General features: G+C 49.6%; 1 protein-coding gene across 1 annotated transcript in view; it reads left to right on the top strand.

The window, feature by feature from the left end:
* The window catches only part of LOC140717863 (autophagy-related protein 2 homolog A-like), a 319,916-nt gene that overhangs the window by 175,957 nt on the left and 130,525 nt on the right, over window positions 1-13,434 (top strand). The window contains 2 exon segments of the mRNA XM_073031584.1: window positions 7,660-7,859; window positions 11,484-11,564. Coding sequence (XP_072887685.1) covers window positions 7,660-7,859; window positions 11,484-11,564 — 281 coding nt within the window.

Here is a 13,434-nt window from a genome sequence, read left to right as displayed (position 1 = left end):
TAGTAGCCAAGATGTGGGGTTGAGATTGCAAAGGAAGCTGGAAAAGGCGGGTAATAAGGGTAATGTCACTAATGGAGGACTTCAATATGCAAGGGGATTGGGGAAATCAGGTTGGGTCCGATCACAAGAGAGGGAATTTGTTGAACGCCTACGAGACGGCTTTCTGGAGCAGCTTGTGCTCGAGCCTACTCAGGGAAAGCGATCTTAGATTGGGTGTTGTGGAATAACCCAGATCTTATTAGAGAGTTTAATGTAAAGGAATCCTTAGGAAGCAGTGAGCATAATATGAGTGAATTCAAACTGCAGTTCGAGAGGGAGAAGCATAACTCACTTGTATCAGTATCGCAATGGAATAAAGGGAAGTACAGAGGCATGAGAGAGGAACTTGCCCAGGTGGACCGGAGGAGGATACTGGCAGGGATGACAGCAGAGCAGAGATGGCTAAAGTTTCTGGGAATAATTCACAAAGCGCAGGATAGATATGTCCCAGAGAGGAAGTAGTTCTCAAATGGCAGGGGTAGGCAACCGTGGCTGACAAAGCAGGTTAAGTCCAAGGAAAGGGCATATAAGGTAGCAAAAGTGAGTGAGAAGTCGGATGCTTGGGAAGCTATTAAAGTCCAACAAAAGGCAACTGAAACAGCTATAAGAAGGGAAGGATGAAATATGAGGGCAGACTAGCCAATAATATAAAACAGGATACCAAAAGTTTTTTTTCAATTATATGAAGAGTAAATGGGAGGTGAGAGTTGATATTGGACCACTGGAAAATGATGCTGGTGAGGTAGTAATGGGGACAAAGAATTGGCAGATGAACTTAATGGGTACTTTACACCTGTCTTCACTGTGGAAGACACTAACAGTGTGCCAGAGGTCTGTGAGTGTCAGGGAGCAGGAGTGAGTGCCATTGCTATTACAAAGGAAAATGTGCTAGGCAAGCTCAAAAGTCTTAAAGTCACCTGGACCAGACAGACGACATCCCAGACTCCTGAGAGAGGTTGCTGAAGAGATAACAGATGCATTGGTCATGATCTTTCTGGCATGGTCCCAGAGGACTGGAAAATTGCAAATGTCACTCCACTCTTTAAGAAGGGAGGAAGGCAAAAGAAAGGAAATGAGAGGCCAGTCAGCCTAACCTCAGTGGCTGGGAAGGTGTTTGAGTATTATTAAGGAAGTTTTGAGATGCTTGGAGACTAATGATAAAATAAGTCAAAGTCAGCATGGCTTCTGTAAAGGGAAATGTTGCCTGACAAATCTGTCAGAGTTCTTTGAGGAAGTAACAAGCAGGGTGGACAAAGGAGACGCAGTGGATGTCATTCACTTGGATTTTCAGAAGGCGTTTGATAAGGTGCCACACATGAGGCTGCTTAACAAGATAAAATCCTATGGTTTTACAAGAAAGATACTGGCATGGATAGAGGAATGGCTGACAGGCAGAAGGCAGCAAGTGGGAATAAGGGGGGCCTTTTCTGGTTGGCTTCAGGAGGTCCTGAAGAGTGAGTACAGAGAGCTTGGTAGGAAGTTGAAAAACAGGACCTCGAGGGTAGTAATCTCCAGATTGCTGCCTGTGCCACGTGCCAGTGAGGGTAAGAGTAGGATGCTCTGGCAGATGAACACATGGCTGAAAAACTGGTGTAGGGGGCAGGGTTTCAGATTTCTAGATCATTGGGACCTCGCGTGGGGCAGGTGGGACCTGTACAAGAGAGACAGGTTACACCTGAACTACAAGGGGACCAATATACTTGCAGGGAGGTTTGCTAGTGTTAGTGGGGAGGGCTTAAACTAGATTTGCAGGGGGATGGGAACCAGAGTGCCAGAGTAGATACTGGAATGGGGGGTAAAAATAAATGATGTTAGTAGTTCATGCGAAGTCACAAATAGTAAGGTTGTGTGTGGTGGTAACAATCTTCTGAGGTGTGTATATTTCAATGCAAGGAGTATTGTGGGAAAGGCAGATGAGCTGAGGGTGTGGATTGACACGTGGAATTATGACATTATAGCCATTACTGAAACTTGGCTACAGGAGGGGCAGGACTGGCAGCTCAATGTTCCAGGGTTCTGACGTTTCAGACGTGATAGAGGCAGAGGGATGAAGGGTGGGGTGGGGGTGTCTTTGCTAGTCAGGGAAAATATTACAGCAGTGCTTCGACAGGAAAGATTAGAGGGCTTGTCTACCGAGGCCATATGGGTGGAGCTGAGAAACAGGAAAGGTATGACCACATTAATAGGGTTGTATTATAGACCACCCAATAGTCAGTGAGAATTGAAGGAGCAAATCTGCAGAGAGATAGCAGACAACTGCAGGAGATAGAAAGTTGTGATTGTAGGGGATTTTAATTTTCCACACATTGATTGGGACTCCCATACTGTTAAAGGTCTAGATGGGTTAGAGTTTGTGAAATGTGTTCAGGAAAGTTTTCTAAATCAATATATAGATGTACCAACGAGGGAGGATGCAATATTAGATCTCCTATTAGGAAATGAGTTAGGGCAGGTGACAGAAGTGTGTGTAGGGGAACACTTTGGTTCCAGTGATCATAACACCATTAGTTTCAACTTGATCATGGATAAAGATAGATCTGATCCTCGAGTTGAAGTTCTAAACTGGAAAAAGGCCAACTTTGAAGAAATGAGAAAGGATCTAAAAAGCGTAGATTGGGACAGGTTGTTCTCTGACAAGGATGTGATTGGTAAGTGGGAGGCCTTCAAAGGAGAAATTTTGAGAGTGCAGAGTTTGTATGCTCCAGTCAGGGTTAAAGGCAAAATGAATAAGAATAAGGAACCTTGGTTCTCGAGGGATATTGGAACTCTGATCAAGAAGAAGAGAGAGATGTATGACATGTATAGGCAACAGGGAGCAAATAAGATGCTTGAGGAGTATTAAAAAGTGCAAAAAAATACTTAAGAAAGAAATCAGGAGGGCTAAAAGAAGACATGAGGTTGCTTTGGCAGTCAGGGTGAAGGATAATCCTAAGAGCTTCGACAGGTATGTTCAGAGCAAAAGGATAGTAAGGGATAAAATTGGTCCTCTTGAAGATCAGAGTGGTCGGCTATGTATGGAACCAAAAGAAATGGGAGAGATAATAAATGGGTTTTTTGCATCTGTACTTTCTAAGGAAACTGGAATGGAGTCTATGGAAACAAGGCAAACAAGTAGGGAGGTCATGGAACTTATACAGATTAAAGAGGAGGAGGTGCTTGCTGTCTTGAGGCAAATCAGAGTAGATAAATCCCCAGGACCTGACAGGGTATTCCCTCGGACCTTGAAGGAAACTAGCGTTGAAATTGCAGGGGCCCTGGCAGAAATATTTAAAATGTCAATATCCACGGGTCAGGTGCCGGAGAATTGGAGGATAGCTCATGTCATTCCTTTGTTTAAAAAAGGCTCAAAGTAAGCCAGGAAATTATAGGCCTGTAAGTTTGACATCGGTAGTAGGTAAATTATTGGAAGGAATACTAAGAGATAGGATCTACAAGTATTTGGATAGACAGTGACTTATTGGAAACAGTCAGCATGGCTTTGTGCGTGGTAGGTCATGTTTAACCAATCTATTAGAGCTTTTCGAGGAAGTTACCAGGAAAGTGGATGAAGGGAAGGCAGTGGATGTTGTATACATGGACTTCAGTAAGGCCTTTGACAAGGTCCCACATGGGAGGTTAGTTAGGAAGATTCATTCGTTAGGTATACATGGAGAGGTAGTAAATTGGATTAGACATTGGCTCAATGGAAGAAACCAGAGAGTGGTAGTGGAGGATTGCTACTTGACCAGTGGTGTGCCACAGGGATCAGTGCTGGGTCCATTGTTACTTGTCATCTATATCAATGATCTGGATGATAATGTGGCAAATTGGATCAGCAAATTTGCTGATGATACAAAGATTGGAGGTGTAGTGGACAGTGAGGAAGATTTTCAAAGCTTGCAGAGGGATTTGGACCAGTTAGAGAAATGGGCAGAAAAATGGCAGATGGAGTTTAATGCAGACAAGTGTGAGTAATTGCACTTTGGAAGGAAAAACCAAGGTAGAACATACAAGGTAAATGGTAGGGCACTGAGCAGTGCAGTAGAACAGAGGGATCTGGGAGTACAGATACATAATTCCCTAAAAGTGGCGTCACAAGTAGATAGGGTAGTAAAGAGAGCTTTTGGTACATTGGCCTTTATAAATCAAAGTACTGAGTATAAGAGTTGGAATGTAATAGTGAGGTTGTATAAGACATTGGTGAGACTGAATTTGGAGTATTGTGTGCAGTTTTGGTCACCTAATTACAGGAAGGATATTAATAAAGTTGAAAGAGTGCAGAGAAGGTTTACAAGGATATTGCCGGGACTTGAGAAACTGAGTTACAGAGGAAGGTTGAATAGGTTAGGACTTTATTCCCTGGAGCGTAGGAGAATGAGGGGTGATTTGATAGTGGTGTATAAAATTATGATGGATATAGATAGAGTGAATGCAAGCAGGCTTTTTCCACTGAGGCCAGGGGAGAAAAAAACCAGCGGTCATGGGTTAAGGGTGAAGGGGGAAAAGTTTAAAGGGAACATTGGGGGGGGGGCTTCTTCATGCAGAGAGTGCTGGGAGTGTGGAATGAGCTGCCAGATGAAGTGATGAATGTGGTCTCATTTTTGACATTTAAGAGAAACTTGGACAGGTATATGGATGAGAGGGGTTTGGAGGGATATGGCCCAGGTGCAGGTCAGTGGGACTAGGCAGAAAAATGGTTTGGCACAGCCAAGAAGGGCCAAAAGGCCTGTTTCTGTGCTGTAATGTTCTATGGTTCTATGGCTGCTGGTGACTAGTGGTGTTCCTCAGGGGTCTGTATTGGAACCACATCTTTTCACATTAATTGTCGATGATTTGGATAATGGAATTGATGGCTTTGTGGCAAGCTTTGTGGATGATATGAAGATAGGTGGAGGGGTAGGTAGTGCTGAGGAAGCATTGTGATTGCAGCTGGACTTGGACAAATTGGAAGTCTGGGCAAAAAAGTGGCAGATGGAATACAGTGTTGGGAAATGTATGATAGTACATCTTGGTAAAAGGAACAATAGTGTGGACAACTATCTAAATGGGGAGAAGGTTCAAACATCAGAGGTGCAGAGGGACTTGGGAGTTCTCGTGCATGACTCCCAGAAGGTTAATTTACAGTGTGAGTCTGTGCTAAAGAAGGCAAATGCGGTGTTAGCATTTATTTCAAAGGGGAATAGAATATAAAAGCAAGGAGATAATGCTGATGCTTTAAAAGACAATAATCAGGCCACACTTAGAGTATTGTGAACACTCTTGGGCCCCATATCTCAGAAAGGATGTATTGTTGTTAGAGAGAGTCCAGAGGAGGTTCAGCAAAGTGATTCTGGGAATGAAGGGATTAACATATGAGGAGTGTTTGGCAGCTTTGGGCCTGTATTCATTGGAATTTAGAAGAATGTGGAGGAATCTCATTGAAACCTACCGAAGGATATGGAGATGATGTTTCTTCTGGTGCAGGTATGCAGAACTAGAGGGCACAGGCTCAAAATTGAGGAGATGACCCTTTAGAACAGAGATAAGGAGGAATTTTAAAGGCAAACACGAGGAAATCTGCAGATGCTGGAAATTCAAGCAAGATACACAAAATGCTGCCTGGCCTGCTGCCTTCCACCAGCATTTTGTGTGTGTTGTAAGGAGGAATTTTTTTAGCCAGAGGGCAGTAAGTTTGTGGAATGCTCTGCCACCGGCTGCGATGGAGGCCAAGTCTGTGCATATACTTAAGGCAGAAGTCGATAGTTTCCGGATTGGTCAGGGCATCAAAGGTTACGGCGAGAAGACAGGTGTATGGGGTTGAGTGGGATCTGGGATCAGCCATGATGGAATAGCAGAGCAGACTCGATGGGCTGAATGCCCTAATTCTGCTCCTATGTCTTCGGTTTTATGGGTGAGGTGATGGTGACACGGGCACGGGTGCAGACACACCCAGCCCTGATTCCAAACAATCGGTTTATTGATCATTACAGAATGTCTCTCTGGTGCTTCCCGCTCCCTTCCCCTCTCCCTCCCCTCTCCCTTCCCCTTTTCCCAACCATGATTCCCCTCTCCCTGCCCCCTTCCCACTCTCAGTCCACAACAGAGACCCAGATCAGAATCAGGTTTATCATCACTCACACACGTCAGGGAATTTGTTTTTTTTTGTGGCAGCGGTACAGTGCGATACATAAAATTACTACAGGACAGTGCAACAGTCTTAGACACCCTAGCTATATATATATATATGAGTCCTTCTGTAGACCCTCTACTTCCTCAAAACTACTTGTCCCTCACCTATCTTTGTATCATCCGTAATTTTGGCCACAAAACCAATACTGACGTCTAAGTCGTTGACATACAACGTGGACCCCTGTAGAACATCACTTGTCACTGGAAGCCAGTCTGCAAAGGATCCCTTATTCCCACTCTCTGCCTCCTGCCAAATCAGCCGCTGCTGTATCCATGCTGGAATCTTCCCTGTAATACCACAGGCAGCCTCGTGTGGCAGCTTGTCAAACGCCTTCTGAAAGCCCCCCAGCACATCCTTGGGTTGTGGTGGTTGTTACGACAAATGACCCACATTTCTGGGTATGTTTCAAGGTACGTGTGATCAACTAATCTGAACTTCCTCTGCAGCCTCTCCAAAACCTCCACATCCTTCCTGTAATGTAGCAACCAGAACTGAACACAACACTGGTGATGTGGCCCGATGCAGCTGCCGCCCGAGCTGCTGACTGTTATTCTCCCTGGGGTGACCGGTGAAGGGGGCAGGCCGCACGGAGCTGAGCTCACAATCTGGTCACTGGTGGGAGCTGAGAACGAAAGGTGCTTTCACCGGTCAAGGCACTGAGTATAGGAGATGGTTTCAGAGGTACACTTAATGTCAGAGAAGCATCCTGAAATTCTGTTTCTTCACAACCATCCACAAAAACAGAAGAGTGCCCCAAAAGAATGAATGAGTTAACTGTTAGAACCCCAAAGTTGCCCCCTCTACCCACCGAGCACTCAAGCGTCAGCAAAGACACAGATTTGCAGAACCCCAAAGACAACTCACTCACTCACCTGGTATTCAACATACCACAGGCTCTCTCTCTCCCTACTACGTGAGAAAGAGCTGTCTCGGTTTCACAGCGAGAGGGGAGACATAACAAACAACTCGCTGGTTTACGATGTTAAAAGTCCATTGCGTCGCTTTTTCCGAGCTCTGTGCCCAAAGATCTCACAGCCTCGGATCTTCCATCTCCTGTGACGCAACGATCACCTGCCCGGACACCGACCTCCAATCCCCCCCATTTTCAGAGCCAGGAAATATCGAACCTCCGAGGGTGAGTGAAGTTCTTAGGCTGCGCCAGACGTGAAACACCAATAACAGAGACACGTGGTCAGGTTTCATCGATAGGGGAGTGGATCAGAGCAGGCTGTCCCAACCTGTCACGCCGTGGACCCCTGCCATTAACCGAGGGATCTGTGGATCCCAGGTTTGAGGGATAGGGACCAAACGGAGGGAAATGAGAGTAAGTCGGGTGGGCAAGGACAAGAAGGGCCGAAGGGCTGTTCCAATGCTTTGTCGCTCTCTGACTGAGGGAATGACTGCCAATCAGCCGCTCAGCCCCCATCCCCTCTGCCCAGCAGGATATGATGCTTTTTCTCTCTGCCCTCCAGCTGACGTGGAGGACTACCCCCTCCCGGAGATGTTAGAAGTGCCAAGCTTCACTGCCCCAGCGGGTCTACCCCCGACCATCCTGTGCACGGACGAGGTGCTGGCCACAGGCTCCTCTGCGGCCCCAGGGCGGAGAGACAGGAGCCTGCGCATGCTGGCTGTCGCCATCAAGACCACCCTGGACACCACGAACAACATCAAGGTACTTGTCTGTCTACAAAACTGCACCCTGGAACGAGATCGAGACCAGCAATGGGGTGAAGTATTGAGGAAGGGCCTTGTCAGTGTGTTAGGGGATGGTAGGCCCGGAGAGTCTATATCCAAAGTATCTGTGACTGCAGCTTCGACACGCAGCATAATTTCCAAAGAGGAGTAAGAAATCATACAACTGAGGCTACACGAGTGAATCTGCAGATGCTGGAAATAAATAAAAACACAAAATGCTGCCAGAACTCAGCAGGCCAGACAGCATCTATGGGAGGAGGTAGTGACGACGTTTCAGGCCCATAGATGCTCTCTGGCCTGCTGAGTTCTGCCAGCATTTTGTGTTTTTATACAACTGAGGCTATTTGGCCCATCCAGCCACTATCTGCTTAAATAGCCTCCTCCATAAGCTGATCCATGCCCCCGAAAGCACATATTTTCTACCTTAGTTCCCTTCTACGGGCAACACGTTGTATCTGGCCTGAGCGGGGAAATCACAACATGCTCGACCTGAGTGGGGTAATCGCACCGTACCCGGCCCGAGAGTGGGGTGATCACATTGCGCCTGGCCCGAGAGTGGTGTAATCGCACCGTACCAAGCCCGAGAGTGGGATAATCGCACCGTACCAGGCCCGAGAGTGGGGTAATCGCACCGTACCCGGCCCGAGAGTGGGGTAATCGCACCGCGCCCGACCCGAGATTGGGGTAATAGATAGATAGATAGATAGATAGATACTTTATTCATCCCCATGGGGAAATTCAACTTTTTTTCCAATGTCCCATAACTTGTTGTAGCAAAACTAATTACATACAATACTTAACTCAGTAAAAAATATGATATGCATTAAATCACTATCTCAAAAAGCATTAATAATAGCTTTTAAAAAGTTCTTAAGTCCTGGCGGTAGAATTGTAAAGCCTAATGGCATTGGGGAGTATTGACCACTTCATCCTGTCTGAGGAGCATTGCATCGATAGTAACCTGTCGCTGAAACCGCTTCTCTGTCTCTGGATGGTGCTATGTAGAGGATGTTCAGAGTTATCCATAATTGACCGTAGCCTACTCAGCGCCCTTCGCTCAGCTACCGATGTTAAACTCTCCAGTACTTTGCCCACGACAGAGCCCGCCTTTCTTACCAGCTTATTAAGACGTGAGGCGTCCCTCTTCTTAATGCTTCCTCCCCAACACGCCACCACAAAGAAGAGGGCGCTCTCCACAACTGACCTATAGAACATCTTCAGCATCTCGCTACAGACATTGAATGACGCCAACCTTCTTAGGAAGTACAGTCGACTCTGTGCCTTCCTGCACAAGGCATCTGTGTTGGCAGTCCAGTCTAGCTTCTCGTCTAACTGTACTCCCAGATACATGTAGGTCTTAACCTGCTCCACACATTCTCCATTAATGATCACTGGCTCCATATGAGGCCTAGATCTTCTAAAGTCCACCACCATCTCCTTGGTCTTGGTGATATTGAGACGCAGGTAGTTTGAGTTGCACCATATCACAAAGTCCTGTATCAGTTTCCTATACTCCTCCTCCTGTCCATTCCTGACACACCCCACTATGGGGTAATCCCGAGAGTGGGGTAATCGCACCGTACCTGACCCGAGAGTAGGGTAATCGCACCGTACCCGACCCGAGAGTGGGGTAATCACACGGTACCCGGCCCGAGAGTGGGGTAATCGCACCGTTCCCGACCCGAGAGTGGGGTAATAACACCATACCCGTCCCGAGAGTGGGGTAATCGCACGGTACCCGGCCCGAGAGTGGGGTAATCGCACCGTACCCGGCCCGAGAGTGGGGTAATCGCACCGTACCCGGCCCGAGAGTGGGGTAATCGCACCGTACCCGGCCCGAGAGTGGGGTAATCGCACCGTACCCGGCCCGAGAGTGGGGTAATCGCACCGTACCCGGCCTGAGAGTGGGGTAATCGCACCGTACCCGGCCCGAGAGTGGGGTAATCGCACCGTACCCGGCCCGAGAGTGGGGTAATCGCACCGCACCCGGCCCGAGAGTGGGGTAATCACATTGCGCCTGGCCCGAGAGTGGGATAATCGCACTGTGCCCGGCCCGAGAGTGGGGTAATCGCACCGTGCCCAGCCCGAGAGTGGGGTAATCGCACCGTACCAAGCCCGAGAGTGGGGTAATCGCACCGTACCCAGTCCGAGAGTGGGGTAATCGCACCGTACCCAGCCTGAGAGTGGGGTAATTACACCGTACCCGGCCTGAGAGTGGGGTAATCGCACCGTACCCGGCCCGAGAGTGGGGTAATCGCACCGTACCCGACCCGAAAGTGGGGTAATCGCACCGTACCCGGACAGAGAGTGGGTTAATCACACGGTACCCGGCCCGAGAGTGGGGTAATCGCACCGTACCCGACCCGAGAGTGGGGTAATCGCACCGTACCCGGCCCGAGAGTGGGGTAATCACACCGTACCCGGCCCGAGAGTGGTGTAATCACATTGCGCCTGGCCCGAGAGTGGGGTAATCGCACCGTGCCCGGCCCGAGAGTGGGGTAATCACATTGCGCCTGGCCCGAGAATGGGGTAATCGCACCGCACCCGGGCCGAGAGTGGGGTAATCGAACCGTGCCCGGCCCGAGAGTGGGGTAATCACACCATACCCGGCCCGAGAGTGGGGTAATCGCTCCGTACCCGGCCCGAGAGTGGGGTAATCGCTCCGTACCCGGCCTGAGAGTGGGGTAATCGCACCGTACCTGACCCGAGAGTAGGGTAATCGCACCGTACCCGACCCGAGAGTGGGGTAATCGCACCGTACCCGCCCCGAGAGAGGGGTAATCGCACCGTACCCGACCCGAGAGTGGGGTAATCGCACCGTACCCGGCCCGAGAGTGGGGTAATCACATTGCGCCTGGCCCGAGAGTGGGATAATCGCACCGTGCCCGGCCCGAGAATGGGGTAATCGCACCGTACCAAGCCCGAGAGTGGGGTAATCGCACCGTACCCAGTCCGAGAGTGGGGTAATCGCACCGTACCCGGCCTGAGAGTGGGGTAATCACACCGTACCCGGCCCGAGAGTGGGGTAATCGCACCGTACCCGGCCCGAGAGTGGGGTAATCGCACAGTACCCGACCCGAGAGTGGGGTAATCGCACCGTACCCGGACAAAGAGTGGGGTATTCACACGGTACCCGGCCCGAGAGTGGGGTAATCGCACCGTACCCGACCCGAGAGTGGGGTAATCACACGGTACCCGGCCCGAGAGTGGGGTAATCGCACCGTTCCCGACCCGAGAGTGGGGTAATCACACGGCACCCGACCCGAGAGTGGGGTAATCGCACCGTACCCGACCTGAGAGTGGGGTAATCACACGATACCCGGCCCGTGTGACGGGGGTGCTTTACTCATCCAGAGGCCCATGTGGGTGCACACTGGGTGCTGGAGCCAGACTGCTGACGGACACGGGTAGGGCTATGTGACACATTTACAGTCGACGCTATTGGACCTGCGATGTAGCCCGCCACGGGTGAGGCGGAGTGGTGGTGGAGGTAGGGTAGGGGCTTCGGGAGGGGAACGGTCTGGCATTGCTGGCTTTGGGTTATGGATTCTGCGTCATGGCTGCTGCTTCCTGCTCCTGACCTCATCGTTCCCGTTCCCAGGAATTCCTGGTCGCTCTGAGGCTGCAAGGCGCGACCCTGTGTCACCGGATGGCCCTCGCCAACCAGAGCTGGCACGAGCAGGTGAGTCACACAATCCGACCAGCCTGCAGGGCCACCCTGCTTCCCTCGTCCCTGTAACGTCAGCTCAACACAGTCACTGACAGACTGTCAGTCTTCTACTTCACAGTAATGATAGCTTCCCTACATCACCACAGGACACAGATAGAGTGGATGTGGAGAGGATGTTTCCTATAGTGGGGGAGTCTAGGACCAGAGGGCACAGATAGAGTGGATGTGGAGAGGATGTTTCCTATAGTGGGGGAGTCTAGGACCAGAGGACACAGATAGAGTGGATGTGGAGAGGATATTTCCTATAGTGGGAGAGTCTAAGACCAGAGGACACAGACAGAGTGGATGTGGAGAGGATGTTTCCTATAGTGGGAGAGTCTAGGACCAGAGGACACAGACAGAGTGGATGTGGAGAGGATGTTTCCTATAGTGGGAGAGTCTAGGACCAGAGGACACAGACAGAGTGGATGTGGAGAGGATGTTTCCTATAGTGGGGAGTCTAGGACCAGAAGACACAGATAGAGTGGATGTGGAGATGATGTTTCCTATAGTGGGGGAGTCTAGGACCAGAGGACACAGATAGAGTGGATATGGAGAGGATGTTTCCTATAGTGGGGGAGTCTAGGACCAGAGGATACAGATAGAGTGGATGTGGAGAGGATGTTTCCTATACAGGGGGAGTCTAGGACCAGAGGACACAGACAGAGTGGATATGGAGAGGATGTTTCCTATAGTGGGGGAGTCTAGGACCAGAGGACACAGACAGAGTGGATATGGAGAGGATGTTTCCTATAGTGGGGGAGTCTAGGACCAGAGGACACAGACAGAGTGGATATGGAGAGGATGTTTCCTATAGTGGGGGAGTCTAGGACCAGAGGACACAGATAGAGTGGATGTGGAGAGGATGTTTCCTATAGTGGGAGAGTCTAGGACCAGAGGACACAGACAGAGTGGATATGGAGAGGATGTTTCCTATAGTGGGGGAGTCTAGGACCAGAAGAGACAGATAGAGTGGATGTGGAGAGGATGTTTCCTATAGTGGGGGAGTCTAGGACCAGAGGACACAGATAGAGTGGATATGGAGAGGATGTTTCCTATAGTGGGGGAGTCTAGGACCAGAGGATACAGATAGAGTGGATGTGGAGAGGATGTTTCCTATACAGGGGGAGTCTAGGACCAGAGGACACAGATAGAGTGGATGTGGAGAAGATGTTTCCTATAGTGGGGGAGTCTAGGACCAGAGGACACACATAGAGTGGATGTGGAGAAGATGTTTCCTATAGTGGGGGAGTCTAGGACCAGAGGACACAGATAGAGTGGATGTGGAGAGGATGTTTCCAATAGTGGGGAGTCTAGGACCAGAGGACACAGACAGAGTGGATGTGGAGAGGATGTTTCCTATAGTGGGGGGAGTCTAGGTCCAGAGGACACAGATAGAGTGGATGTGGAGAGGATGTTGCCTATAGTGGGGGAGTCTAGGTCCAGAGGACACAGTTAGAATGGATGTGGAGAGGATGTTTCCTATAGTGGGGAGTCTAGGACCAGAGGACACAGATAGAGTGGATGTGGAGAGGATGTTTCCTATAGTGGGGAGTCTAGGACCAGAGGACACAGACAGAGTGGATGTGGAGAGGATGTTTCCTAAAGTGGGGGAGTTTAGGACCAGAGGACACAGATAGAGTGGATGTGGAGAGGATGTTTCCTATAGTGGGGGAGTCTGGGACCAGAGGATACAGATAGAGTGGATGTGGAGAGGATGTTTCCTGTAGTGGGGGAGTCTAGGACCAGAGGACACAGATAGAGTGCATGTGGAGAGGATGTTTCCTGTAGTGGGGGAGTCTAGGACCAGCGGACACAGATGGAGTGGATGTGGAGAGGATGT

Source organism: Hemitrygon akajei, chromosome 28 (assembly GCF_048418815.1).
Source record: "Hemitrygon akajei chromosome 28, sHemAka1.3, whole genome shotgun sequence".
Taxonomy (NCBI): Eukaryota; Metazoa; Chordata; class Chondrichthyes; order Myliobatiformes; family Dasyatidae; genus Hemitrygon; species Hemitrygon akajei.
The sequence above is the reverse complement of the archived record's forward strand: the minus strand, read 5'-3'. Positions and strand labels throughout refer to the sequence as shown.